This window comes from Neodiprion virginianus, chromosome 3, assembly GCF_021901495.1.
Source record: "Neodiprion virginianus isolate iyNeoVirg1 chromosome 3, iyNeoVirg1.1, whole genome shotgun sequence".
NCBI classification, from domain to species: Eukaryota; Metazoa; Arthropoda; class Insecta; order Hymenoptera; family Diprionidae; genus Neodiprion; species Neodiprion virginianus.
This window is the reverse complement of record NC_060879.1, coordinates 31,498,750-31,525,164: the sequence shown is the minus strand read 5'-3', so window position 1 is coordinate 31,525,164 and position 26,415 is coordinate 31,498,750. Positions and strand designations below refer to the sequence as shown.

The window sequence follows — 26,415 nt, the reverse complement described above, 5'->3', positions numbered from 1 at the left end:
TGAGGGCAAACTTCCGTAGAACTAAAACCTTGGTTCGCGGACAACTGAGGTGGATTCTTTAAAAGAACTCCATCTTCGATTGTTAACATAATTCTACTTCGCAGTGGACTGAAAGTAGAAAATGACCGACGTAATAAAATTCCATGAGTTGTAGTAGTCTACTTTCGTGAAGGCATTTACAAAACGTTTCCGTAATCAAAAATCGATCAGTATTCCAGTTGGAGATATTCGCTGTATTCAGATGTCTCCGAAACCAGCCACATACCGCAGAGGTGCCGGTAGGGGATCAGAGTGCCAGCGGAACCCTTCCGGCAATATAATTGGAAGCAGCGAATTCAAAGTCTGCTTATTCTCGTGTGGGGGCACAGAGATCCCTGAAGTTCAGAGCCCCTATATTAGACCGCAGCCATGAGCAAACTGGAGTGGTGTAATGGCAGATAACGTTGAAACTGAATTCTTCATCCGTATGCGGTTAGAGCTTCGAAGCAATCAAACATCGTCATAACCTTGAATAATGTACCAGAAACTAATCGTTACCGTGTAAGCTGGTAAATTACGTGAGAAGCGAAAAGTGCAGTGAGTTATTTGGATCACGAACGATATTTTCCCCCGCTGGGTGTAGGTATTAATGGTAATCCTGATACTCTTCCGCGATTAACAATAAATCAGAATAATGAATGAGAATGATCTTACATTGTGGGAAATCAAAATTCATGAAATGATTTCACGAATTCTGGGTTGAAAAATCAAACTCCAAACTCGGGGTGTATAGCGGGGTTTTGGCGTTGCAGGCGGGCTCGTTGGGAAGTTGGGATGAGTCAGCAAACGGCAAGAGTAGCTGGCCGAGTAAATGATAGGAGTTCCCGGTATTTCGGGCTTTTCAGGAACAGCCAATTCGCCCCATTCTACATCCGGTGTATGCATTTCCTGGCAGAGAGCCGACCTCAACCGCGGGTGCAGACTCTACACAGATAAATCTTGCAAATGAATTTTATATTTTAACATCTGAGGTGTATTTTCACCCTGATCCACAGGGTCTTTAATAGCTCCAGCCAGTTAGATATTATCAGATAATGGCGCAAGGCTCGCTATCAGATTTGGCTCGATGCTGGTAAAACGGTGGAGCTCAAACTCGTACACTTTCCAGCTGTATCAATTGAAATAACTTTACATTTTACGTTGATATTTCCATTGGAATTTCACTCAGGATACTTACACGAGATGAGGATTTCTGCCTTCAGCGGACAGAAAAGAAAAAAAGAACAAAAAGTAAAGAAAGTCTTGGGTACGAATAAATTGCAGCACGTAAATGTACACCTATATTCGTCTCGTATTGCACACTCACATACATACCTAGGTATAAGGTAAACGTATATTTTTGAGGTGACAAGCTTGAGCCACGAAGCTCGGCGACGCCGCGACAAACGAGGATAGTAAATCTTAATTTTCCACTGACGTCGAGGCTGACGTAGAATTCTGTCTCCTAGTTGACCTCACGTTGTACCACAAATTAGCCCCGGAATTCTGACAAACTTTCTCCGGCACTATCATGACCACATCCACCACAGTCGGCACAAAATAATAACAATAATAATAAAAAAAAAAAGATAACGAACTTGTTTCGCTAAAACTGTCTCACTTTCTGCAGACGATCTTTTTTTTTATCTTTGTGAAGTTTCACATCCTAGTTTAGCAGCACCGTTGCGGATGCGTGTAGAATTTTTTTTTTTTTTTTTTACTTGAACCTTGGAAGCAGTGGTTTGTAGTCTTTGAAGTTTCATTGTAATCTGATCTCACCAGTGGAACGGCTTCGGCCTCATCCGCTTCGCCATTTCCACTCCTTATAACTGTTCTTCACAATCGACTCCTTCGTGCGTTTTGACATTTCTCGTCTTTTGACGGATACGTTCCGTACTCACGCGTATTAAGTACTGATCGATATGCCTGTGATATATTGCATGTGTGGTTTGCGTGTGTGGGCACTTGATTACTCTGAAGGCTTCGGAGCCCCGATTCGTGGGGCAAGAAATAGGTGCCACAGGTGGAAGCAGCTCCGCATCTACAATGCTTCGTTCAACCAGGTATATACGATGTTTACTACATTTTCCATTTGTCACACAATCGATCGACTTGTTTCCCACTCTTCTTCTAAGCTGCTTGTCCAGGCATCTCAGCACGATACTCCATTTCCGCAACACAGGGTAAACCACGCCCCCGGAATCCTTGTCTTGTGACAAAACGGTAAGGGTCGATCGTTTCGCAGGACCCCTATAAAGATTCATCGGATTCAAGGCGAAAAGCCTTGCGCATAGCTGTATATTACGCATGTTGAAATATCCATGCAAAATAGTTCAGCAAATATTTACCCGCGCCTATTTAATAACCATTGAACTTATAATTTAACGTTCGGATAGTAGAATATTCAGAAAGAGATTAAGATAAGATCAATTCAAAAAACACAAGAGTGCTACTGTATTTTGAACCGCAGTAAAAGTACAACATTTCGCCATCGCAAAAAGACAACGTGCTACTCGCGTCTTTTTACAGACATTGCAAGAGTTTCCGCAACCTCAGATTCCTCAACGTCAAAATGGCACGGATGTGAAGAAAATCTTCATCCAGCCTCAAAGGACGTAACCAACTGAGGAATCCACAGGATCCGGTGCATATTGCGGCAGGTTTATGCACCCGCAATTTCACATTACTCGGAATTTGTCAAACCCTTTACAACTAAGTGCATCACTTTCTATAAAGTGGTCGGTAAAACTTAAATTGCATTCAACTTATGCTTTATTTATTCTGTAAAGAGATACGATTATATCAGTTATAAGCAAAGGTTTAGCTCCTCTAATCCATGTAACTAATCCAGCCAAGGTTCATGCAGCCATAAATAACTGGTTGAGATGACAGAAAACTTGCCAAACAACGTACCCGGTGCCAAGAGCTGTTTAGAAGTAAATCCATCAGCAAATAGCACATTCTACTGGCTTAAAGTCAACATTCATGTTCATCGAACTTTGTCATAAAAATTTCACGATATTGACCGTCACGAGGACGGCAGGTAGCGATGATACGAGAGTTTCAATTATGCATCGGTATTTTCACAAAGTTTCTCGAAATCGGTTTCCACGATTCGAGGTAATATGCACAATCTCTTAAACGCATTCCTAGTTTTTATTGTGACAATCCGTACGGAATACTGGAATATACCCATCAAGAGAGCCGCAGGCGAGCAATCGAACGCAATACGTGGGATGGTATCACATGGATGATATTTTTCACCAGGAATTTGCTCTTCAACGAATTCACAGCCATCCATCGGATGTCGTTGTGTTGCATGTATGAAAACGTACACATGAATGTATGCCCGCACTGTGCCTGGCCGAGTTGTCGATATCGGGCGTCATATTTCATCCCTCTGTGACCGTAAATAAAAAAAGGTTTGGAAAATTAGGAATTACATGTGTATCGTGAAAAAAAAGGTGTGTATGTACGATATCATGCGCAAAACAGAATATGACGATTGAATTTATACCGCATTGGAAAACATCGGCGAACGAGTATGCGAATGACTTGGTTAATTAAATTTTAAATCAACCAAGCCGTGTGTCTGGATGCGAGTTGCTTTGCCACCCTCGGGCAATAAATTGCGAAAAATTTGATACGCAAATTGTAGAGTAGTGAAAGAGCAATAGAAGTAACATAGAATAGTGACAAGTCAGCTAAGATTATAGAGTGGCAGTGTAAAGCTAAACGGCCGGTCTGAAAAAAGAGTATAAAACAGGAACACAAATGCATTTGCATGGAAAAAGCAAATTTTTCTGTGCTTTGTTTAAATTTTTTTTAATTCTAGCAGAGCCGCGATATGAAAACGAGACAAATGAATGCGTAGGTGGCCGCAAAGACCGGGGTAGAATTCCCGCCTGGGATAAAAACTGAAATCCCTTTGCGGGATAATTTGTTATCGTTATCGTCCAACCGAGCCGAACCTGACTCGAGCCGGCCCGGCATCACGTCGCGTAAGCTTTTTCGTGTGCTGGCCACGAGCTTATTACACGCAATGAATGAGAGAAAGGCATGATGTTAATTTTCCAAAGTTACAGCGACTTGTTCCCTCTCTCCTCCCTTCATTTCGTACAACTATGGCCATTCCCCAAAATTGAAAGTAAGAAAAGTGGTGTACAAGCTTGTTTTTGGCAACGACGAAGAGAAAACGGAAGAGATTACGAAAACTACCAAGTTCTAATTCGAATATGTGGTTGACTTTGCATGCATGGTTGGCACGTGTACCGTTACAGACGTACATAATATATCATACCTGCAGGTATACCTGTGTTGACTGAAGTGAGCTGAAACTCGCTGGTTCCCGAGCTTAAGCTTATTTGCTCTGGCAGAGCCACGACCTAGTTCACTCATCCACTTCCACCCACTGTTATGAGCGTCGAACTACCGTTTAAGTATGTTTTGCAAACAAAAAGTCCCGCTTGGAATAGCAATATCTAACCCTAGCTTCGACGAACGGTTACGAGTCAACCTGCTCACTGGCACATACATGTACGACACATGCATACCTGCACCCACCCACTCGTTCCTTCTGGCCGGACGGGTAAAAATACGAGAGATTCTTTATCGTCTGAAAGATATCTTGTACTGCTATCTTCGAATACTTTTTCCAGTCTTTCAGAACTCCGTAAGTTAGCTCCTACATATTTATCATTACGATACGCGCTCAGTTTTTACGATGAAAAATCCGTTTCCCCAGACCATTTCCCTCAGACACGAAAAATAGGCATATCTGTTGTATGAATAATCTGAACGCATTTCCTAATTATTCATCAAGTCGCTCGACTCGTACTTTGATGACGATCAAGGATCGAAGCTGTTTTTCGTCGAACACAGCTAGCTTGGTTTCATGCTGGAGAAAAAGCACGTAGTAATACATTAATTGGTAGGTGTTCGACTCTCGGAATATCTGATGCACGTGTGTTTGCGCCGACACGTGAATCAGTGTAGGTGTAAATTAAGGACGGGCAAGAGGCAAGATGGGCGTCCTTGATTATCTGCTGATGAGGCGACGCGAAGCAGGTCTTCCTGCTCTAGCTAGTTGATGGGCTGTAGAATCAGGTAACTAGTGAGATGGCCCCGGAATACTCAGCAAGTGTGAAGATAAGGGATGCAAGCAGTACCTGCGGTGGATCATATTACGGTGTTTGCGAAATTTCCGGGCGACAGCTTGGTGGCAAGGTCAGTTCAAAGTAACATGACACTCATCGCGATCTCGCAACTTGCGCGTTTTGCTGGCTATTGGTAGCGTGATAAGGTAGAACCATAATAGTCGAAACGTAGAGCAAAAAGCATATGATGCGGTTCTTTTCAACAACAATTTGGCTTTATCGAAATCGAACTTGTGATGAACGTTTCTTAATTTCTTGTTCTTTGCAGTCTCCCCGGCTTCGTCGAAGAAGACATTGGGGAACTTGTGGTTAGTTTTCGATGTTCGATTTTTTGGCGGTATTTGCCCGCAGATTTGAAAAAATTGCAAGGAACGGAGCCCTCGATTATGGTCGTGAAGGTCATAAAATACTTGGTCGTTTTTTCGGTGATACACTGCTGCATATTAGTGAGAACTATTGACCAGCAGAGAGGTAAAGGTACCTTAGATTCGACGCAGCAGAGATCAATACGCAGGCGGATGCACTGCGTTTGTGCCGAGCTCCCGCACGCCTCGTAGTTTCTCTTTGAATAAAGGGTGAAAATGTTGTGAGAATTGCTTCGCTGTCGGCGCAGAGTGTTTTCTTTAGCGGTGCGCAGTAGGCATGAGATTGCTCGAGCAATGCTCCATCAAATTTTGAGTAAGGAATCCCAACATGCTTACAAAGGACGCTCGACGAAGGTCCTCCCGTAAGTAATATGCTTTCATTTGATCGTTGACGCGTTGTCACGCTCAGTAGATAATCCTGAATAGTAGCTATGGTACAACATAATGGAGGGTCATTGTTAGCTTCCGTACACAACACCAACGTTGACACATGGTTCATCGTATTGTACGGTAGTCTAGCCGCGGGTATCATTTCCTGAATCACTCAAACTTTGGAACGTTCTCCTCGTTGACACAAGCTTGGCAAAAAATATGAAGGATTTCCCGTCTCCGGTTGTGCAGCGACTCGGTGGGAGTGGAGATTCTTGAGGAGACGAGCCCGGCGTTCAATACTTATACATGGAGCTGGTGCCGTCTATTGTGTAACCATATTGCCACTCGCCAAGCGAATCTAGGATGGCCGCAAAGGCAACAAATTAACCGAAGCTCAGCTCGGGTTACAGGAAAGGGGATAGGGGTTGATATGCGCACGAGTATTGTGGTATAGTCAAGTGTTCGATATCAGTTTCGTCCTTTCCTCAAGTTCCAACTTTCTGCGGATCACGAGTTACAAGGTTCGAAAGGTTTTACCGTAGGCGGAAAGTCTTTTCACGATACAGTCGGCCAACATTGAAATTCACGAATAAACTACCGACGGCGTATAAAATTTTAAACAGGAAACGGATTTGTTTACGAAAAACCGAATCTAAACGAGTCCTGCAACGTTCAAATAAACGTCCGTTCAGGTGATCCAATGCCTGCGCTCGCTATTCATCGTTCGAATATTTTCACTCTGGGCTGAAAAAAAACTCGAACAGCTGAACAGCCAGAGAGAATAACGTCGGTTCGATCTGAACGAAGGGATAAAGAAAGCGAGACGTCATCGCGTCACTGTGTGCATTGAATGGCCTAAGGGTATCGAACAACGTCGTATCATAGATGTATTATGCACGGAGGGACACGCCGACGCCGATTTTCACGGATTAAATTCATATACTTTCAACCTTGCTGTATACAATTCCAATCTCGCTTATACCCGAGCCGGAGGTCAAACTTGGCAACTGGTGAGACGCGCGACTGCAGGATGCGAGGTCGAGGAACGTCGCGCCGCTTATACGTCGGGGTACATCGTAGCTGGTTCGATGGACTTGAAACTCTCAACGTCACGCGGCGAGATTTTTCCAGGTTAAGACAGCTGAAGCGGCAAGGTAAAAAGATGCTCTCGGCAATTCATTAGAGCGAGATATTCCTTGGAGGAAAATAACGAGGAAAGTTGTTCTTTGCGGTTCGCTGAATTACGCGCCTGCAGACGGGAGACGCGGAAGACTTGGCCTCTGTCCAAGCAACTCCACCGATTGGCTACACCCTATTCTCGCATTGCGGTATGTTCGGTAGTGGTTTTCAAACCGACCGTTTGTCCACGTTTCGAATTCCATGCTCGCCTCGTCCTAACTACGAATAAATTTACTTTGTTCGTACTAGGCAGGAATTCACGCGACGAGCCATCTTTTTTGCTGTATTTTCGCACTGTTACGTGGCGGCTAAACACCGTTTTAAAAATGTACCGGCGTACGAGTTTCGTGATTCACTGTACACTCGAAAATCGAGTGCATGCCCGTAGAGGTGTAGAAACCGCGGTGAATTCGGGATATTCGTTAAATCGAACCCGAAGCGCTGGAACCTGTACTAGTGGGTATTGACGATTGCATTCGAGGCTGATTCATAGCTGGAAAACTCATTACCACTCGATCGATGAAAACTCTGTTACCGAGTGAATTAAACGAGACAAGAGAAGCGCGATTCGGCATCCCAGCCCATTCGATCCCATCTCGATCGACGTGTACCAAGGTCGAAATTTCTAGTACAAATGACAGCTGGTTCCGAGAGTCAAATCGCTAATAGCGGGTGGAACGCGCTACATCCGCTTTCAGATGAAACGACCGTGACGGCTACGCATCGAAAGCGCTCCTTCCTTTCAAGCAACTTCGCACCATTAGCCGCGTTTAATATACGCAATTATGCTTGCACGTAAATTATATTTTGTCATTCCATGTTTCGACTTCATTTCTAGCTCGACAAGGGAACAAGATTACACGTAAAAGCCGGAAAAAGTACCGAGAATGTGAACGGAATATCAAAAATTTGCGAAGGAAGCAGCCAAGTGAAACGAGCTGCGCGTTCGACCGTCCGTGATCGAAGGCTAACCGAGCCAGGTAATAGGATTTACGCTAACGGTGTGAATTTTTCGCTGACGAGGACCTCGAAGAGAAAAAATAAGATAGAAGCAGAAAAAGAAAAAATATATCGTGCAGCCTCTGAGTTGGGTCCTTTGGGAATTTCGTTGCTGACAACTCTACGGTTGAAGACGTGATTAAACGCTTTTTGCAGTCAGCACCATTCTACGACGACCAGATTGTCTCAATAAACGTGATAATTCAGGAGTCCGACGACGGCTGGGACGGATATTGTTACTTCATTGTTCGAGGGCTTTTTGAGAATCAAGTTCAACACCGATGAAACCTACACACTGAATTATATAATTCGTTTCATTAGTTTTAATAGTTGTTGCAGAATTTTACAGAAACTTGCTGCATCACCAGCAAAATTCACCGGATTCAACTGGAAGCATTAAAGTTTTACTCGAATTAGGAACTGAGGCGTAACTCGCGGCCGACTTGGGGTTTCACCGGTGGAAATGTGAATACTCGGAACAACCTCATAAATTCACGAAGATGGTTGAGAAATCAAATTAAAAAATACGGGGTTCTTTTTCCACATCGATCAACAAAGACAATTATAATTATGGTTGAGCTATTCAAGGAGAATGTCTGGAAACTGGGTCGTTCTTATCGGACAACCAAACGAATGAATCGACCATCGTTGGTTGTGGTGGAAAATCGAAGATATTTCAACTGGAACGAGTAATGGAATTGGTATCTCTCTGGAGACGCTCGGCGTCACGATCTTACGAAGAGGTTTAGACATTTTCGCAGAATCTTCAATCGCTTGGCAAAATAAAATCACATAGTATCCAAGAATTGTATAGGTTGCTACTGTAATTGGGTAGCAAGACAAAATTCGATTCGTTCCGTTTATACGTAGCGATATTCATCCGATTCTTTTTCAGCCTCTTACGGGATTTATTGTTTTTCACTATAAATGCTTGCCACGAGAGCTTCCTGTGTGGGATAAAAACCAATTGAAGCTATCAAACCACAACAAAAGAAAAAACTATGAAAAGCCGCGGCTAGGGTTGGGGATTCGTGGTATTACTGCAAGGAATTCGTAAGGGGGAGGCATCAATGGAAAGCGACAGCTCCGAACCATTGAAGGAGGCCGAAGTGTCTGAAATCTAGATCAATCCGCAAAGCAGGATCGTGCTGCTAAGTGATGACGCTCCTGATGGAAAGAACATTAGTCAGTTGGTTCTACATTGCGGGGTTGTAAGGCTTTCTGGTGGGCTGGTCTTTTGGTGAGAAATCCACGCAGGAGATCGACTGTTGTAATTGCACAAAAATGAGGGTGATAATTATTTGCGCGTTACGCAAATTTGAATACTGAAAAAAAATCGCTATATAAATTCTTTGACTTCGAGGACGAGTAGGAGCAGCTCAATGCGACGATTGATCTGTTTTTTTATCACCCATAATCGCACAGCCTTCATATTTTGTAGTTGATATTGAAATGGTTTTTCTGTAAATTTGCGTTGTCACCCGTATTACTGCAGGCTTTACTCTTCACTAACTTGAGATCACGCGACGGTTGCAAAAAATTACACAAGTTATAGTCGTAAATTATGAGAAAGAGACTTTGCGCGTTATAGATGAAAAAACTTCAGCAAACGATGCCGGTGAAAGTGATACTTCTTGGATTTTTGAAGCCTCTTATCCCCGCGGCTAAGGAACGATATCTTTTATTCGTCTTGAAATGAGTTTTTTCATTCTACCACGTGATCGTGAAATTTTATCTGCTTTTATGGGATGGTAGAGATTTCACTAAGAGTTGCGATATCGCGTATAACACGTATATCTATTCACGGTCATTTCGTATATAAAATCAGATAAATCTCGAATACTTCTTTTCCTTGGAAAACCGAAATAATTCAAGTGATATAGTTCGGCAGAATAATTATCTCGAGCAAAAGCAAGGTGGAGTGGATTTCAACAAACGAGAGAAACCATCGTGAGATATTCGTTAGACAGCCAAAATATCATTTGATAACACGGGTACAAGCCTTGTGAATATACGTACAGCTGTTCCTTGCAAAAGAAAATTTGGTGCACAGCGTTATATACAGTCGATATTCTATAATAGGAAAAAAAAAAAAAAAAAAAACTGAAAAATAAATAAAAGTGAAAAGAAATCGAGGAGCCGGTACAACCGAAAGGTTTCATTATAATCCCTTGGCGTTCACTTCTACTTCCGTCCCTCCTCGGCTACATTCACTGAATTTGGGCTTCAATCACCTTTGCTCAATCGGAAAAGCTGCACGACTTCCTAAATCCTGTCCACGGCTCCCTCACCCTCCCCCCCCCGGCTTCGAACGATCAATTAGGCAACACATGAAAGGGCACTCATATTATCTAGATGCAGAGCGCAGGACTTGCGCAAAGACCAGACTTGTCCCCAGTGTGCAGGGTCAGGTAAATGATGGCAGCAACTGGCGCGGCGATTCCATCGGTAGACCGATTCAATTACAACACTATAGTTGTTGTGTGGTGCTAGCCGCGAGGGGAGGTTTTGGGTGATCGATACGGTCGAGACAGTTGTACACAAGGATCAAGAATTTAGCATGGGGACACCCGCTGCAGGCTATCCAAAATCCCCGATCGACGTAACAAAGGCGAGTTGCTGTGAGCTTCTAGTAATGTCCGGGCCTCCGTTTCGAGATACGTTCACCCTTGTGAACTGTATATTAGGGTATTACATATTGAACAAATGAAATACGTCGAATTAATCCTCCTTGACGAAGGCCTAAACTATATTAACTCATCGTTAATGGGATTAGGTTTTGGCATCCTGTTGTTAAATTCGTGGTTATCGCTCGGTCGATTCCTCCCCGGAGAATTGAAAGTTGGTCAGTAGGCTCGTTCCTAGAGTTATGGATAATAAATTTCTGTTCGGTAATGCATGGGTTAAATCGGAGAAAGCCTCAAGACTTTGTTCAATCTTTCCGCCCTAGTCAGCATTTTCGCAATCCTCTGGTTGCAGCCTGAGCGATGGCAATTGAATCCCGATAAGAAATCCACTAAAAAGGTTGAGATGACGAAAACTTGTCACTCGTCTTTAGATATCTGCATAATTCGATTCCAAATGCCTTCGGAAACAGGAGCCGGATCACCACTGATTCGAATGAGAAAAAGAGGGTCGCATATGTTCCTCTCTTCTTTGAAACTTTTCCCACCGAATATGGGCACCGGTGAAATGACGTGTAGAACGACCGCTGCTGGCACGCGAACGATGATTGAGAGTGATTTCGCTGCGGGGGTTCTCATCGCGTTTGCTCGCGCGAAACGGGGTAACGGATCCCAGTCCGCAATGCGGGTCGGCTATAACACACTCGGCGTGTCACCCAAATTTTTGCGAATTTTTCACCCCGAGAGAACCAAGCCTCTCGCTATTTTGTCTCTTCTTTTATTGAACCGCGAGGCGTTTGGAATCACTCTGTGTAGTCGGCAAGGCGGGTGTGAATGATCGTCGAAAGCCATTCGAAAATGTGCTATTTCATTTCACCCTGAAAGATTGATGTTTGACGTACCTACTACGCGGATTGGCAAAGCTGTTACCCGGCTACCAGATTTGCGGTTTTTATGGACCAATGCAGCTTGTATGCATCTTCCTTGATTACTTATGCAATTTGGGTCATCGGGTCAGCCGATATTCATGTGGAAATGTGCAGCGATGCGGTATGATTGAAAATAGAAAAATGAAATGGGTATGTAGCCCGTTGAATATTAGCCAGCACCTTTCAATCGCTAATATCCCGTCAGTGCATCGCGTTTGTCTCGAGACGTGTAACAACGATACATACATAATATGCGAAACATAGACTCGTTTTAGCCGATTTACTCTACTAGTTCTCGGACATAGACGTCCCACGAGGGTCGCCGTAATTAGATTTTCTTCCATTCAACGAAGTAAAAGAACCGAAGGGATTGTTGGGCGGATACAGTTGCAGCGACAAATATCAGAGTTCAGAATATCGGAGAACATTAACGAACAGTCGGTCGGGAGTCCAGAGGTTACCCAGTGCAGAGTATTATAGGTGTCCAGTCCCGTAAGAGCTTTGATGACTTTCGCGTTTGATCTCAAAGAAAATCGATTATTGGCGTTGAAGGACTTGAAGGACTCGATGCCGAAAATCCAAGCGTTGATTCAGGGCAAAGATTGATTTTTCAGTCAACTTGCCCCGATTCGGCAGAAGAGTACAACCTGCATCGATCGAAACCCCACTCCAAGAGAGGAAGAAAAAAGAAAGGACAAAAAGAGAAAATCCGCGGTACAGCCTGCTCGGCTTATTTGCGTCGGGCACAATAGGGGAATATTTCGAAATACTTTTCACTCTTAATACGACGGGCTGCAGAGTTTGATCTGAGAAATAGAAATACGGAGAAGTCTACACGTGCGTGGGGTTCGCGAAAGGAAATCTTTGGTATATGAGACCAGATCCCGGCCGGGTTCAGTATGACGAATGATCAGGTCGAGATTGTAGAAGAAATGTCACATTTCATTGTATCAAATTCACGAAATTATATTTAATAACGACTCGCTTGACGTGGGTATTCTGAACTGGTTGCCGCGGCGTTTCGCTGGGATCACTAAACCAAAAAATAGGGTGGCCTTACCCTGTATGAGACTGCAGAGAAATGGCCCCGTCGTTGTGAAAATTTTTCCATTTGTTTGTTTTTTTCTCTCATTTTTTCCAACAGCCCCGTACCGTTAAAGCCAGAGCACATTTCTCGCTGCTCCTTCAGAAGCTACTCGGTCCTTCTGTTGCAGGGGAACGAAATACGTGCTACTCAAGATTCCGTAAATTATTTCACGAATGAGAGATTTTTGAAACCGATTTACTTTACGACAAAAGAAAATTCCTCCAGTACTGGTGTCAAAAAATAACAATGATATGCAGAATTTACTGGCAATTAAAAATATTGAAAGAACATTTTTGCTCGATTGTCAAAGCTGTGAACGTGTGCCTACGTTGGGTGAAAATTGATTAGATGAATATAATTCAGTCATAATGGTATACCGTTTATGATGGGATATAACTGGGTAACGGAGATATTAATATTTTATTGCGGAAAATGTCTCGTAGACGTACAAAACCAAAGTAACTCCATAGTCCGTAATACTGCAGTTTCCGGTACATTATTGATCTTCTATTACATACGTCTATATTGCACATACGACGATGCTTGCGTAACGAATTGAATTGCGACCGATGCAGAGTTTTCGTGTATGAGCTGCTTCTACGATAAGTACGTTTAATTCTTTACAACGTGAAGCGTAGATCAGCGAAATTGCCAGTGGTTTAGTAAGCGGCTGATTGTATATAACGTGAAGAGAAAAACAAGACAAAACAAATTGGTAACGAACCTGAAAAAGTGTGAAATAACAAGTCTCGAAACAAGCATGGGTTATTTATTAAAAATTCATCCCGCAAGGTTTTCTGCTACAAGCTTCAAAGACCACTCGGATTTACCGTGATGTGTTGCATGAACGAGAACGTCTGACGCTGAGGTTAAAGGCGGAAGCGATGAGAGGTGGAAACCACAGCAAGGGATTCGCGTGGCACTCCGGTACTCGAAGCAGCACCAAAGACGAGCGTGACGACCGCATCCGTGAGAGGAGAACCTTTTTTACGATGCGCAACACGAAGCCGGATCCTTTCCACTGGGATCGGGTTTTCTTCACCTAGCGGTAGATACCTAACGACGAAGCGCCTACACAACCGGCGAGGCACTCCAAGCCTACAGCCTCTGCTGCATTTTCGCAAAATAATTTATTGCCTCTCTCCCAGGGTCCGTCTCAACCTGTTACCCCTGTACTTTCTCTCTTTCGAGTCCTTCTCGAGGTGCCAAAAATACGTGAATATTAATGACGTTAGGTGTGAATAACTCACTGCTGGACCTGCGGATGGATCAGCTTGCTTTTAGAAAAAGATATATTTGTCAATTAACGAGGGTGGGATCGAAAGTCAAAGTGTAGGGCATTGAAATTAATTTTTTCCTGGAATATTTAATACTTATCCAGCTCATTGTTGTCCATCTGACGATGAAACAATGGTAACGTTTTTGCAGGTCTGGTTATCCGACGGACCGCATAAATAATAGAGAGGCGACAACGCGAAAGATTAATGACTGCAAATCGGCAGCCTTCGTGCGAACGTTTGTCCGAACCTTTGGAGTTTGACAACTCTGAAAGAAGCTTAGCGACATAAGAATGTCCAGGATCCAGCTGATACAGAAACTGTTTAACGTATTCTTATTTGCGACAAAGAGGTCACGTAACTTGCAAAACTTTTCATAGTGTCCTCTCTTTTCTATCACTATAAGCAAGTTTCGTATATTTCGAGTCCGCCTGATACTGATCGGCGTCTAATTTCATGTCACCAACCCCGTTCAAAAGTTGTCCAATTCAAAGGAGTTCAGAAACCATAACCGTGACTACGAATCTATAATTCAGGTGAATAATAATGTATACAGATAGATTGTTCCCCTCTAAAGTGTTTTAATTTAATGATGAGAATTGAAAGTTTAACGAAATACGTACCGATAATACTAACCAACACGACGAAGCACGCAGTAGGGTTGAAAATTTCTGCTCAATGTTAGTTTGTCAAACACCGACAGGTAATTAACACTTTGTATTATCCTCCTACATTATCTTCCGAGCCAAGGACTACCCACACCACAGGCAGAAGTTTATTTTGCAATTAACTCCACTCCACCTTCCGACAGAACCGTTATCTTTTTCACGAAAAATGGGTAAAACTTCTGCTGGTAGCTGTATTTACAGAGACGACTTGGCTGAACTTGGATTACGTGTAACCGTTGGTTAAATTCCAGTATGGCTATTTTACGGCTGTGAAAATTATGCCAAGGTTCGCAGAAGTGTACTTTTATACCACAGTATTGAGTATTGTGATACATGTCAATCATATTTCGAATACGCCATGGCAAATAATCTACGCGATGCTATCTTCGAAATTCTACGTGGTGAAACTGCGAATGTTTACATGTGTTGTATGTTGAAGGAATTTGGTCAAACGGGACCTTGGTCATGTCCCGTATCGAAAATGGGAGTGTTTGCTAATTTATTGGCTGGTCGATTGTGTTGCTCGCAATTTAGCAAATTACTTGATTGCCCACGGTCAAAGCGTTCGTCACAAAATACGCACCGATTTAGTCACTCGAGACACGTGTCATTCAGTAATTGCATATTTGGGGCCGTCCATAAAAAAAGTAACACAAATTTGGGCAATTTGACCTCCACCCACCCACAAAGAGTGACACAACACCAGGTAGAAATAGTACATTGCGTATCAAGGCCGGAAAGAAGGCGATTAGGAGAGCATTATTATGCGTTCTTACAGCTGCATTCAGTATTCAGTAGAATTTGGATTATTTTGAGATGAGTATTATTAACCTTGACTACAATTTTCAAAGGAAAATTCATGATTTCTGTGAATAGTCAAACAAAGAAGAATAATTGGAGTTATATAACGAAACCTCCACCCCTCGACCCCTGGAACAAGTCGTAACGCCCCTAAAATGTATTGCATATTTTATGGACGACCTCTTTTGTTTTATATTTTCTAACCAGAATTGGAAACTGATTTTTATTCAAAATTATTGTAACATATTTAGTATTATACCATACGCAAAAACCAAGCGGGTACGAAAGAGATTTTATGTTCGCTTTGTGAGAAACGGCATTCAGTGCTAAAAAACTTTTGAATAACTCTGACTCGCTGATCAAATTTCATACGACAAACAAATTGTTTCGATAAAACTGTGCTGCTATGTCTGAAAGGTTACAGAATTCGTTTGAGATATACCGGTGCTTCAGAGAGACCACCAACATCAAGGGTTATTTTTCTCTTGTCATCTTTTATATGCCCGTCGTTTTGCAGCACATACTTCGGTATCGAGGTCAGGACACTCGAAGGACTCGCGGAACGCGGACGTTATGTCTGGCCGAGTCCCAATATGTGTGTCTTCATAATCCCTCAGCTTAGCGATAGGGGAGGAGGGAGACAGCGTTGTTTTTCTTCAAAACGTGAGCACAACTATGCTGTTGGTATGTGTCCTAATGTATGTGCAGAAGGTTACAGATTCAGTCCGAAGTCTCCGATTTCCGGAACAAGATCTAGGAAAAGAGGACAGAGACAGAATGGTATATTCCGAACTACATTTTCCGAAATATGATGCTACAAGTTCCGGTAACTTAACAATACTCACGCATTGAGCTTGAAATTCTTTGATGACAGCGAAATGTTAGTCTAGAAATAGTACCGTACCCGGAGAAATAGTAATGACAACTGAGTTCAGCGGCGGATAAATAATTAGAGACCGTAAACGATTTCTTTGCCGATCACTTCAGGGTATAATAAACGAGAAATTCACATTTTTTGCTTCGAACGGACATTTAAATACTGCCGTCGATAAGAGTTTTTCGTGGGCTTATACGTTGCCGAGCAGCTATAAGATGAAAGAAAGAAAGGAAAAGGTTTGGGCAAAAAAGCTGACCTGTCGAATTCAAGCGACAGAGGGATATATCAGTGTCTCGATTTTGTACCGTTAAGAACTGCTGTTGCCACGTGGCAGTTGGCCAAGATTTCGCGTGCTTGTTTTGACACATGACGATATATTGGTTACATTTATATGCGTATTTTTCAACAGGCATCAACGAGAGGTAAAATAACAAAACGCAAGAATGATTGAAACATCTAAAACTCATTTAATTCGATCTCCCGAACTTATGAATGCCTTAGAAATGAAGTATTTAATTAGGCATATTTAAGATTGGATAAAGTAGAATTAAAGGACAACTTCAAGAGGAACATGTGTAACGTGCAACATACGATGTACACGAAAGGAAATAATAAACATTAACAAGTACCAAATGCAATTAGACGATACCTTCCAAAATTCTTGGCACGAAGTTGAGCGTAAAAAGAGCCAAAGAATCTTTTCCCAAACTTTGTTCACCTTGAATGGTTCACCTGTTCCCTGGCTCGATGGGGCAAAGTGGGAGAGAGAAGTAGAGGATAGGGAAAATCGTTATTCGAAAAATCTTCACTCCTCGACGATAATTCAAAGGCCGCTCTGCAGATTATATCCAAAGTTTTGTGGAAGACTAAAAGGCATCCCGTGTTCCCCGAGTGGTTTTCAAGTCTGGGCACTATGCGACTCGGACGCGCTAACGCGGTGCCTTCGAAAAGCCACGAATGACGTATCATCGAGGCTTGAATCAGCCGATACTACCGGGCCGTTTAGCTCAGCATCTTATATGCCAAGTAGTTTGAGCAACTTAATGAGATTTCTCTCGTCAGTTTAACGCCTAGCGTACAATAGGCTTGAGGTTAGGCAATTTACACGGCCCATACGTGCGTGCAAAATTTGTGTCACCCTTCATTACCGCAAAAGCAGATGATACTCGAGGGAGAAGGTCAGAGAAAGAGGGAGAGTGATGTATGTATAAAATGTTGGGGAACCCTTGATGATAAGTGGGAGTTTGCTGTCGGCAGTCGGTAGTCGGTAGTCAAACGAAAGCATAAGACAGGTTGGCGATAAATAATCTGGTACATGCGCTGCCGCACTGACGTACGAGTCCGTCGTAACCCTGTGTTGTCGCATGCTGATGTAATTAACTCCTCGATTAATATGATAGGCAGAGTAATTCTGTGGATCGCGACAACGGTATAACGGGAACTGGTTCGCCATAGAATGGTTGACGAGTCCTCGCTACCAAACTTGCACCTACCGTCGTACCTAGGCTACAGCTCATGAATACATATGCCCTCGAGTTTTGGCGAAATGAGATTTCGTCTAAATTATCGAATTATCGTCCCGGCAACAGCCTGTTGAGACTGGTAACTGTTGGCAATTCGAAATTTTGGTTAGTCGCTGCTTCGTCGCCTCGTCGGCCTAGCCTAGAAGCGTTTTTTGCAACCCTTTGACCCTCCTGCTTCAATGGATTATCGATTACGACGACGTCGGTTTGCTTTAGGCTCGGCCAAAAAGTTCCTTTGTTCCTCCCGTGCCAGCGTGAGAGGGCTGCAACAACATTGGAAAGCTTCGATTCCATGGTAAGATGATGTACGTCAACTTGGGTCCTTCTGCTCGGCTGCGACGCTAGGCAAATAACTTGAGAGACAAATTTATTGGGACTAGGCCGTCCTTATCGATCCGCTGGCTGCTCAATTGGCAGTTTAGCGTTGTTCGCGTAACTAGGGTGCGAGAAAAAGGTTCGAGTGATCGGTCTACGCGGCATTTCGAGCCCCACTCAAGCGTAACAATCAATCCAGCCTTTTCCTCGACCGCAAGGAATTATATTCCAAAGGTGAACAATGAACATTGGGGCACGAATCGTTAACCTCGAGCAGGAAGAGTTTCAATCGCGCTGCGCTCTCCTTCAGGTTTCGATTGAACGCTCGAGCGTCTAACTCGACACTTGGGTGCTCGAGGGCTTTTAATGACTGCATCTTGTACAGCGTACATCTATACGTTGGTTAGGAAGGTTACGTGTATCTGTTTGTGCCAATTACCACCAGCAAGTAAAGAGAAGCGCGTAGCTCGGCATCTGGGTCAGCTTGACGAGATTCGCTGTTTGCGGATTAAGTCTTGAACGTTGCCGAATTGGCCGAGGCATTTACGCGGGTGGAACACTTTTTTGAGTAGAGTTTAGCAGCGGCCACGAAACGCGCCTGCAGGATCAACGGGGTAGCCTTGAAAGTTTAATGTTTTACAACGATCAAGCGAACACAGCAACTGGACAGCGGCACCGTCGGTGACATTAGCAAAATCGCGAATGTTCGCGAACAAGCGAGAGCGGGAAACGCGTAGGTATAAGCAGCGACAAAAATATTTCATGAAATATTCACCAGAGGGTGATGAGGGTTGTAGCGCGGGTTTAGTCTATCTCGGCCCCTTCGTGGATCGAGGGCACGGCAGGGTGTAGTGGATGCAGCCTTTGCAGTGGTGGTTGGCATAATAACGATGAAAAGTTCGCCGAGCGTGTGAGTGCGCAAAGTCACATAAATGCGGCCAGGGTCTGTCGCGGTGGAGTGCGAGGTCGCTATAGACGCTCGGTGTCAGGGTGTGGACTTATGGCGTGGTCCGTTCAACGCCGGGTAAATTTTTCTTTCAGCTTTCGAACAGAGCTTAATGTATTCCATTGACGGGGCCCACTGGCTAGGGTCAACACCCCAGCCCACCGTATCGACACAACGGCTTGCTGTCTAAATTATGAAGATAGGAGGTGGCACCGCTGCCTTGAATGCTGCCAAGAAACTCAGAGAATCGTCAAGCCTGTGTCTGCTTGACGTTTCTGTGCCAACCGCGTCGCGCCCGTTCTCTTTACTGCGAAACACTTTGCTCACAAGCACCAACTGATGCCTGAGCTTTTCTGCGCCTCTCGAATTAGTAGTTGATTCCTGCTTTTCCTAGATCAGCGCGCTAGCGGGCGACGCACCAACGCGATTCACAATTGACCAGCTTGAATTGGGTTACTGGCCGTTGAATGGTTCGCCTAACTACACCATTACAGGAGACGGGAGAGCTAACGAACGATTCAAATGCGCTGCGAGGAGAATTTGACGTGCCCAAAAATAGAGGGATTTTTATTCCTGCTTCACAGCTTGAATTTCCACGTCCGTATGTACCTGCTGGGCTTCTGGAATCTTCAAGTAAGCGCAAGCGTCGTCGACGAACATGTCTGGGCAAAATTACACCGTGATTCTTGGTTCATTCAAATCCACGTATACCATATACATACCCACTGTGGGCAAGACTCTGTTTTCCACGCAGACGGCAGAAGCAGCGAATCGTTTGGTGGAAAACAATAAAACTCAGAATACTCAGATTGAGGTTAGGAACTCGCGGAAAGCAGTAAAACTGTATTGATTCTGCATAATTTCACTTTAACCCACACGCTCGCGATTCGTTTCAAAATGAAATTTTCTGCTACCTGAACTGGACGTAATTTCAGTCAGTAACCTAAGCACGTAGCTTTTTTATTTTTACTGCCCGAGCGATAATCTGTCGATTCAAGTAATGTTTTCAATGGAACTGGAATAAAAATTTAATTGAAAAAATGTTCAGGTGCGATGGTATTATTTTATTTTTGCAAATGTCAACTGTAAAATATCTGCAAAAAATTTCGTCGCCCGGATTCCTCCAAGCTAGGTTGCCAGGTTCAGTGAGACACGTTCCATCCTGGAATTCAAGGAATTTCTGTGCTGTCGCAAATTGGTACAACTGAATGTGAAGTGGCGAGAAAAAATGTTGAATCGTAGTCAAGGACTACCGACAACATGGATAGATAAAAAACGTAATTCCGTCACGATAACGATCCTGATATTGAACAGTGTGTTGGCGCTAATTGGTACGTTGCGCGGCTTTGATAAATTATATGATCTGCTCTTCTCCATAACTTTCCTTCGATAAAGGCATTAACTGCACCAACGGATTTGTCCGATATTCACGCGAAGGAAATGAAATGAGATTTTGCAGTCCCATGAATGGGTTCAGGTAATTCTTCCGTAAGTCTGATAGATTGGCGTCTGCTGATGTGACTATATAAATGTTAATTTTTCGCCAAAGTTCAACGAAATTTACATTATCCCGTTTTTCACAAGATTTCATTCAGAAACTGGCACAATGGATGCGGGTTTACCAGATGCAGACAGTACGAATTACATTCGCCAAATTTCTGAGCAATTTCAACTGCTACGTGCGAGAACGCACAGAATTGTCCATATTAAACCAAACAGTGCGAGGCTTCTAATGTAAATGACTACCAAGGACAGAATGTCACAAAATATTTTTACCGTTGGGGTGATGAGCACTGTGGGGAAAATATATAATGTTTCTTGTTTTTAGCGCGGAAGTAGAAAACCCTGCCTACGCCAGACAACGGCTTGGGTGAAATTAATTTCGAGGATCGTGGCCCAGAGCCTTTCGAAAAAAGTAGTGCTTCAGTAACTAATTTGCGAGCAAAGTATTCTATACGTATATCGTCGTTCATTTATCTTTGCGCAAGTGGGTCGATCCTGCAATGGGAAAGTGCAGGGCTTGTTAAAACGATCCGTGTAGCCCCTGGTAAACGGGTTCAGTCAAAAGCGATTTACGTTGTACTATAATTATTACCGTATAATTGATAATAACTCCGCGCGTTGTAGCAGGATTAATTAGCCAGGGCTTAATTGCTCTTTGCGACATTGCAAGATTATTGACGTCTCAGGCAAGAAAAAAGAAACGAAGGAAGAAAATTAAATTTACGTAAAAAACTTCGTTAGTTGAGCAAAGAACTGCTACGGCGTTGATGAATAGAATAAAAAAACTGATATGCCCTTGCAAAGAAGCTTTGAAAAATGTCATAGTGATATCGGAATTCATCAAAATGCAAACGGTTTTTCGATCGCGGTCTACAATTTAATATCCAACGGAAAATCAGAATTTGGACCGGAAAACGTATCAACTTGGAACGGCATTGTGTCGCCGAAACATTATGTGGTAGGCTATTGCTGAACTCTTCTACAAGAAAGAAGTAGAAGATCGAAAGAGTATCCATAAAGAAAAGTTTCGCAGTATTTCTAGTAGGGAGAAAAATATACTACATGAATTCAAACGAGATACGTATCACTATAAATCAAAACGATTCAACTTGCACAAAACAATCGTCGATTTTACCATCCACTCGCTGTGTGTGGAGTATGCAGCGGAGCACCTTTGGATAAAAAAATCCAATTGCGCAATTGAACTGCCCCTCAAAACATCTGTGTAACTGAGATTATTATCAACGTGATGCCATCCTTGATTGATTGGCGATTAAAAGAACTGTGATCATGTTGCACTATTCTGTAATGGTAAATTTTTAAGATATATATATATATATCTGTGTATAATTGTATTAGCACTCAATATCAACTAATAAATATTTATCAAACCATATGAATCGATATCGTATTATTTGTACGGCTGAATCAAATCAGCGAATGTCGAGATGAAAAATGTGATTATTCGACGTTTCATTGAGAGAAACATATCATAAATGTTCTTTCTTCAATGTTACGAAGAAAATTCTGTTTTCCATATGCTTCGATCCCCGATATATTGTCGTATTACATTTTTCATTCGATAATTTAATACTCCTCAAACCAGTCCATGCACTTGTTTTCTGTGATCTGCTTATTCGCGTCATCTGCGCGCGTTTCTGACTGTAAGTGGACTCGAGAATCTCGATGAAATTTCACTGTAAATAAAGCAAGACCGGCCTTACCAGTGTACTCTGAATTCCCTAATCCAAAGCTGTACGCGCAAAATGATCGACGACTGTACATTGCAGCTTCTGATATTTGGCTCTGGAAAAGGTACGAACTGATACTTGAAAACGTAATTCTTGGTGCTGGTGTATGTGCGTGTTAATCCCATGTTTGGTAAAGTGCTGAAGGAATCTGCTCGAAGCGCTGCCAACATTTAATGCGTATTGTTCGCGAATATCCGTCTGTAATCGATTACCGGGTTTCACAAAACTGTCAATCAACAGAATAAATTCACACCACGGTATCAAATAAAAAGCCTTGCACGTAGTAGCCCATTGCGGGCTTTGAAGCCACGATGACACGAAATAGTCAATCTGGCACCGACGGCGTCCCGATAGCGGTCGAGTCATAGATGACAAAGTAAATTCTGCGAACCACCAGCGCTTTGGTCAGGCCACTATTGGAAATCGACGGTCTATTCCACGACAGTAAATCATGCGCAAAAGGCACAACTGCAGTTATCACGCGCGAATATGGTGAGGTATGCGTGACTGGTGAGACTGACGAGTAAGGGTCGTTGAAGGGGGGGGGGGGGGGGGGGGAGGGGAGGGCCGACTCAGATACGGAATTCAAGGTTGAAAATGTCAATCAGGTATGAACATGCACGGGTATAAATCTTTCTAGGATCGCAGACAATAGATTTTACACAGAAGGACGGTGTCCTGAAACTGTTACTGAAACTCTCTGGGCGTGAAATGCGACGCCATTTCATTCTCCCCTTCATCCCTTTCGACACTTTCCACAAACTTTATCGCTATCATATGCACTGGCTTTTCCCAAGAGTATAATGCACTTCTTGCGACGAGAGCACGACGCACGCTCCATTACCAGCGAGAAAGAGTGTTAACCGTCGCACGCACCGCTTGCACACGTTCCGAACCTTGGGGGAGTAATAGCGTCAGGATGAAAAATGTTCGTCCGCGTTCTGTCAATGGCAATAACGGTATTACACCGAAGAACGTCGATAATAACAAGACCAACCTGGTCCGGAGAACAAGCGCGAATCGGGGAAGTTAATTAAGGGTAAAACCAGAACAAGAAAGACCAATAAATACAGTACGAAGTTTCGGTTTACCTGGTGCTGAAAAAACTCCGATCCACCATTGGGAAATCGAAATCTGAAAGGACTGTGAACGGGACAGTTAGCTCTGAACGGACTTTCCGCAGGCATTCGCGGTGGTGGATGGGTGTGAGATCCAAAGATAACGGAGTCCATAGGCAAGGGACGGCCAGGCGTGTGCTCGAGGGAGCGACAGGAATAGTTGAAAGGTCGACACGTTGCTTCGACGACGGGTCTGCCGCCAACGTAATCGTGGAGCGGCCTATGTTCGACCGAACGGCATCCGTGGTCGTGTGCACGAGCAAGCTGTTCACGCGCGTGTCCCGTGTGGTCCATCAACCTGCAAGGATGTTCCATGGCACGCGGAGCGTGATGCTCGAGACTTCGGACCGACGGATCCATCTGACGCATTTGTTCCGTCGGCCTGATTTGCTCCAACGATCTGATAGAGTCGACCATCGGCCTTGATTGCTCCATCTGCCTTATGGAATCCATGGACCTCATGGACTCCATGGATCGCATTGACTCGACGGAGCGGAGACCATGGTCGATCGGACGCATCGGCGAGGGATCCGTCGATCTGCACGGTCTCTCCCAGCACCGGGGTCCAGGGTGTCCTTGCGGTGGTCCCCATCCAACGCCTCCGCCACCTCCGCCGATTCCTCCTCCGGCACCGTACGGATCCATGGCACAATCCGGATTCAGGCACTCACGAAGAACGCCCCGACACTCGGAAGTCGAGTCTACACTGACCGTAGCACATGGCCCTGTCCGGCGCCATTTAGGAGTGACTATCTAGCAGCTCTGCAGATTTCCACAAGAGTAAAAGAAGTTCGCGGCGAGACGAGGACTTTGCCAACTTTACACGAACGACACCCGTTACTACCGACGTTACGTTCTCACAATTTTAATTCCGATCGGCACCACGTCGGCTCGACGATTCAGCGCGCAGTTTTACCGAGATTCGAAAGTTATTGTTCCGCAATTCACAAAGAGAAAGAGACGAGGAGAGAGCGCAAGACGTAAAGCGAGTGCGGCAGCACCCGAACGCATGGCGTCGCGATGCCGCGCTCCCTAGCACTGAGCCCCGCCGTCGTAGCACGGCCTCGCCGTCGACGCGCAGTCCCTCCACGCAAACCGAGTCCCACCTCCGCACACCACCCCCGCCAACCTTCCCTCGCCCTCGGCCGGCGCCTCAGCCTCTTTCGTCCCCATGGACCGAACGCTCGTTCCCTCTTCCATGGCCCCGTTCACCCCTCTCTCGCTGCGACATACAGGCAAGGGATTCGCATGCACGCGCCCACACCTATGCATTGGGACATAAGACGTCCTTCTCAGCCCCTCGTCCTGGTCCTCAACTTCGAAATCTTGTCCCGTAATCAAACTCGGCATCGTTTTGCAGCTCAGGAGTGGAAGTTCGCGGTAACGATATCTATGCTTACCTTGGCCAAATGTCGAGAGTTGACGAGGGATACTCTCCGAGGAAAATATTTGATAGCGTATTAGCTCAGGCACGTGGTTCGCGGTGAGGACCGTTTCATGAATGAATAAAGCCAAACTCGCGGTTCTTTTGGGCATTGCAGAAAGCACCGCTCAAAGTTGGACCTTCGGATGAGACGAGGGACCTAGCTTTGGGATGCGTGCGGATACGTGAGATTTTTATGCGGATACGAAAGCGGTGATTTTCTCATGAGAAACGGCGAAACGAACAGGGAAAACATACCGACGAACATTCCTCAGGGACAACACTTGTTGCGTTATAGTTACAGCTTTTAATTAACGACGCTCGTGAAGTACATTAAGAATTCGCAAAGGAGCAATCCCAACCCTCAACTTCATTCTGCGGGCAAACAATTCACCATAGACTTGCCGAAGGCCTTAAACGCTTTTACCTTGGAAGAATGTGCAAAACATGTGGATGTTCATTTACAAAACACATCTTGCGGGCACCGAAATACGGGTCACATGAAAAACGCCGCTTTTTTTATACAGCGGTCTCGTTAACGGTTGCCCTTAATGTTCGAGCAATATAACCTGCCAGAGAGGCGCGCCAATTGCAACCTCAAATAAATTTATGCGCCGAATGCCAATGGCGGCAGGTACAATTCGGTACAAACTCGAGGCTGTTCGCGTTCCACTTCGCTATTTTATCGAGGCGGTGTCTGCAGGCAATTCGAGTATCCCCGGAGTGAAAGGACGGGGTAAAACAGAGGCTCGGTGACTCGGAAGACAACTCTGCTGTCAATCAAGCTTATTCTTCGCGGTATCGACCAAGGACTGAGTGCAACCTTCAATCAAATCTTTGATAATCAGCGTAGGAAGAGCTGATCCCCGATCCGCTTCTTTTCATTATCCTGATACGGATCCCTGTTCTCGATCTCATTCAATCACATCGGTTGCACGCCGCTAGAGCCTCGACAAGCCAAAATAAGATTGACAAAACTACAATACTGCGGTGGATAATACGGAAGGTGTACCTCACCACGCCTCACCTCTCTCGAGGCAAATCAATTTTGAGTCTAGCTTGCAGAGGGAGCAAAATGGTAGGATTCTCGTGAGGAATTTTGAATCAAGGAACGCGAAGATGAGAAGACCGCCAACTGGGGCTCCCGGTGAGCCCGGAAACATATATCTATTGCCTAAAGTTATCCGTTCCAACGATGAAAAAGGTGAGAAAAAATTCAATTAAAATCTAATTTTTGCTCCTTCGTAGTTAATACGGTCCCTCGGCTTTGACATGCAAAACCAGAGTTCCGATTAGTTTGTAACTTTTTGAAAACTCCACGGTTAATCCCCGCCGTCGACGAGCCACTACGCCGCGTCCGATTCGATGCGCTCCATATTCAACGCTCGACTTGATCTCGCCCTGTGCTCGACAGCCCTGGAATCGATGGATCATTCGTCCGCGGAACAAAGACTGCAAACGAAGATGACCCTCAGGCATAGACG

The 26,415-nt window shown here is 44.3% G+C and overlaps 1 protein-coding gene across 15 annotated transcripts in view; it reads right to left on the bottom strand.

The window, feature by feature from the left end:
* Positions 1–26,415, bottom strand: part of LOC124299973 (peripheral plasma membrane protein CASK) — a 142,184-nt gene that overhangs the window by 42,826 nt on the left and 72,943 nt on the right. The window contains exon 1 of one of the 15 annotated variants that reach the window (XM_046753508.1): positions 23,482–24,532. The exons of the other annotated variants lie outside the window; for them this stretch is intronic. Coding sequence (XP_046609464.1) covers positions 23,482–24,153 — 672 coding nt within the window. The 5' untranslated portion in view covers positions 24,154–24,532. Of the gene's footprint in view, positions 1–23,481; positions 24,533–26,415 lie in introns of those variants that run through there. 15 annotated transcript variants of the gene reach the window in all.